Below are 2641 nucleotides of genomic sequence, written 5' to 3'. Positions count from 1 at the left end.
CCGCGTACATGGATATCACAGATTTAAACATTAAAAAGTGTCTTTATTTTGGTTATCGTTGTTAATCACCAGGTTCATTTCCCGGGGAAAATCTTGTCATAAAAGGACAATAAAATTAAATAACTTCACAATGTACCAGGACAAATCAGCCTATAAATTAGTGTCATCAAGTCTTGTATATCCCCTTGAGAAATTTGACAAACGGTTCTTGCTTGATATTTGTCACCAACAATGGCAGACAAATTAGGAAACGAAAATACCAGCTGGGTAGAGAAGGTGTTCTTCTTCTTCTTCTTGTTTTTGTTTTCTGTGCGGATGATAATAGCAGATCAAGACACAGTTATCGGTCATAGTCATAAACTTGAGGTTGATAGACTTTTGAAGAAGTTGAATAAACCAGCTGCTAAGTCCATTAAGGTATGTAATTCATCCCTGGTTTCTCATCCCCATTATGTTTGAAACAGTGAAGAAAATTATTGGTAAGTTTTAGTATTTATGGTAGTTTATGTCAACAATTTGTTTTTCTTAATCCAGAGTCCTGATGAAGATATTATCGATTGTGTCTCTATTCTAAATCAGCCACCTTTTAATCATCCGAAACTCAAAAATCACAAGATTAAGGTGGAACACTTTGCTTGATTGCTTCATATAGATATATATAACTTTAAACTCTTGATAAAGAAAACTCAATCCGATTGATGATTTCATGTTTGAATGAAGATGAGGCCAAATTTTCAACCACAAGATAATATACTTGAAGTGAGTAATGAAATATCTTCAAAATCAAAGCCAATCGTTCAGCTATGGCACCAAAGTGGAAGTTGTCCAGAGGGTACTCTTCCGATAAGAAGAACAAGAGAAGAGGACATACTTAGAGCAAGCTCCATGCAACAATTCGGGAAGAAGAATCTCAAGAACGTCGTACTACCCTTAACCCCAAATGGTGGAGGTCAAGGGGGATACGGGGTACGTACTTGTATTGTCCCTATAGACACACCCACACACCCCAAAATGAGAGAGGCTTTAGATTTTGTGTTTCGTTTTGCTTTGTTTGATGTATTTTTCTTGTTTCTTTGATGCTTTTGGAGTTTCCAGTGTGCCTCAGTATTTATTAAAGGAAATAAATATTATGGAGGCAAGGGAGCCATGAACGTTTGGAATCCTAATGTTGAACAATCCCAAGAATATAGTCTCTCTGCAACATGGGTTGGAAGTGATGCTGATCGTGAAAATATCGAAGTTATTGAAGCTGGTTGGCAGGTATTCTTTATATTTTTAAACTGAAGATTGAAGAAAATAATTAAATTAATAATAAGAAAATACTGACATATAAAATAAAACTTTTTTTTGACTTCTCATGCTTTTGTATGCTTGAATATCTTTTGAAGTTATTACGCACTTATCTATGTAGTTAATTGTCGATTTTTGATTTGGATATTTAGGTGAATCCACAGCTATATGGGGTAATCACACCAGGCTTTTTACATTTTGAACTGTGAGTTCAACTTTTCATAACAGCCCTACATGTTTGATTTGTTAGTTCAGATATCTTTCTTAGTCCTTAGAAATTTCTCTCATTTACCTCTGTATATATGACAGAGTGATTCAAGTAAGAACACGGGATGCTATGATCTTCTTTGTTCTGGCTTTGTTCAAGTTTACTCTGCAGTAGCTTTGGGAAGCAGCATCATGCCCTTATCCCTATACAATGACACTAATTCCCAGTATCAAATCACCATCACCATCTGGAAGGTATATCATTTTACATAATGCCAATTATTAATTATTTGTATTAAATAGGAAGCAAGTAATTTTGATATACTCCTCTTGAAAGTCAAGATAAAAAAGATACTCCATCCATTCCCTAATGTATATAGGAGCTGGTTGGAGATTGAATTTGATTCTAAATACAAGACCTCAATTTATTTTGTTTCCCATATTTATTATTTTTCTACAAGCTAATTTACTTATAAACTGATATAGTGATATAGTGTTACACAAGGGTATTTTATGGAGATCATGTCATATTTGCTATAATTAATTAATTAATCCAACTTTCTTAATATACTCAAATCAGTCAAATAACTCTTATATCAAAGACTAAATGGAATATTATTTTTCCTCAGAATTTTGTAGAATGCCTCACATATTGAAATGTAGAACTTTTCAGAAAGTGCCTTGTATTTGAAACAGAGAGAGTAATTAATAATTGTGATAATTAATGAACAGGATAAAGGCAATGGAGGCTGGTGGATGCGATATGGCACTGATCAAATTGTGGGATATTGGCCTTCCTCTTTGTTCCCAAGTCTATCAGACAGTGCAACAGTGATAGAGTGGGGAGGTGAAGTAGGAAACTCAGGAACTAATGGACAACACACAACAACACAAATGGGAAGTGGGCATTTTGCAGGGAAAAGCTAGTTATTTCAAGGATATTAAATTTGTTAATGGTAACAACCAAATGGTGACTGCTAATAACGTTGTCTTACGCTGACCATTCCAATTGCTACAATGTACTCCAACCTGGCTATTCTGATAATGTTTGGGGTAGCCACTTCTATTATGGTCGTCCAGGGAGAAACCCTAATTGCCCAGGATCATCTTTGAGATATTTTGATAGATCGAACAAGATGTTGTT

General features: G+C 34.7%; 1 protein-coding gene across 1 annotated transcript; it reads left to right on the top strand.

The window, feature by feature from the left end:
• The first annotated feature begins 231 nt into the window (after positions 1-231).
• LOC114734415 (uncharacterized) lies at positions 232-2424 on the top strand. The gene is made up of 6 exons (XM_028922051.1): positions 232-417; positions 535-621; positions 721-966; positions 1096-1260; positions 1600-1752; positions 2230-2424. Exons 1-6 carry the CDS (start codon positions 232-234, stop codon positions 2422-2424), a joined length of 1032 nt encoding a protein of 343 aa, XP_028777884.1.
• Positions 2425-2641: the final 217 nt, after the last annotated feature.

This window comes from Neltuma alba, unplaced genomic scaffold, assembly GCF_004799145.2.
Source record: "Neltuma alba isolate B1F8T4 unplaced genomic scaffold, ASM479914v2 tig00013092_pilon, whole genome shotgun sequence".
Classification (NCBI taxonomy): Eukaryota; Viridiplantae; Streptophyta; class Magnoliopsida; order Fabales; family Fabaceae; genus Neltuma; species Neltuma alba.
This window is presented reverse-complemented; position numbering and strand designations above follow the sequence as displayed.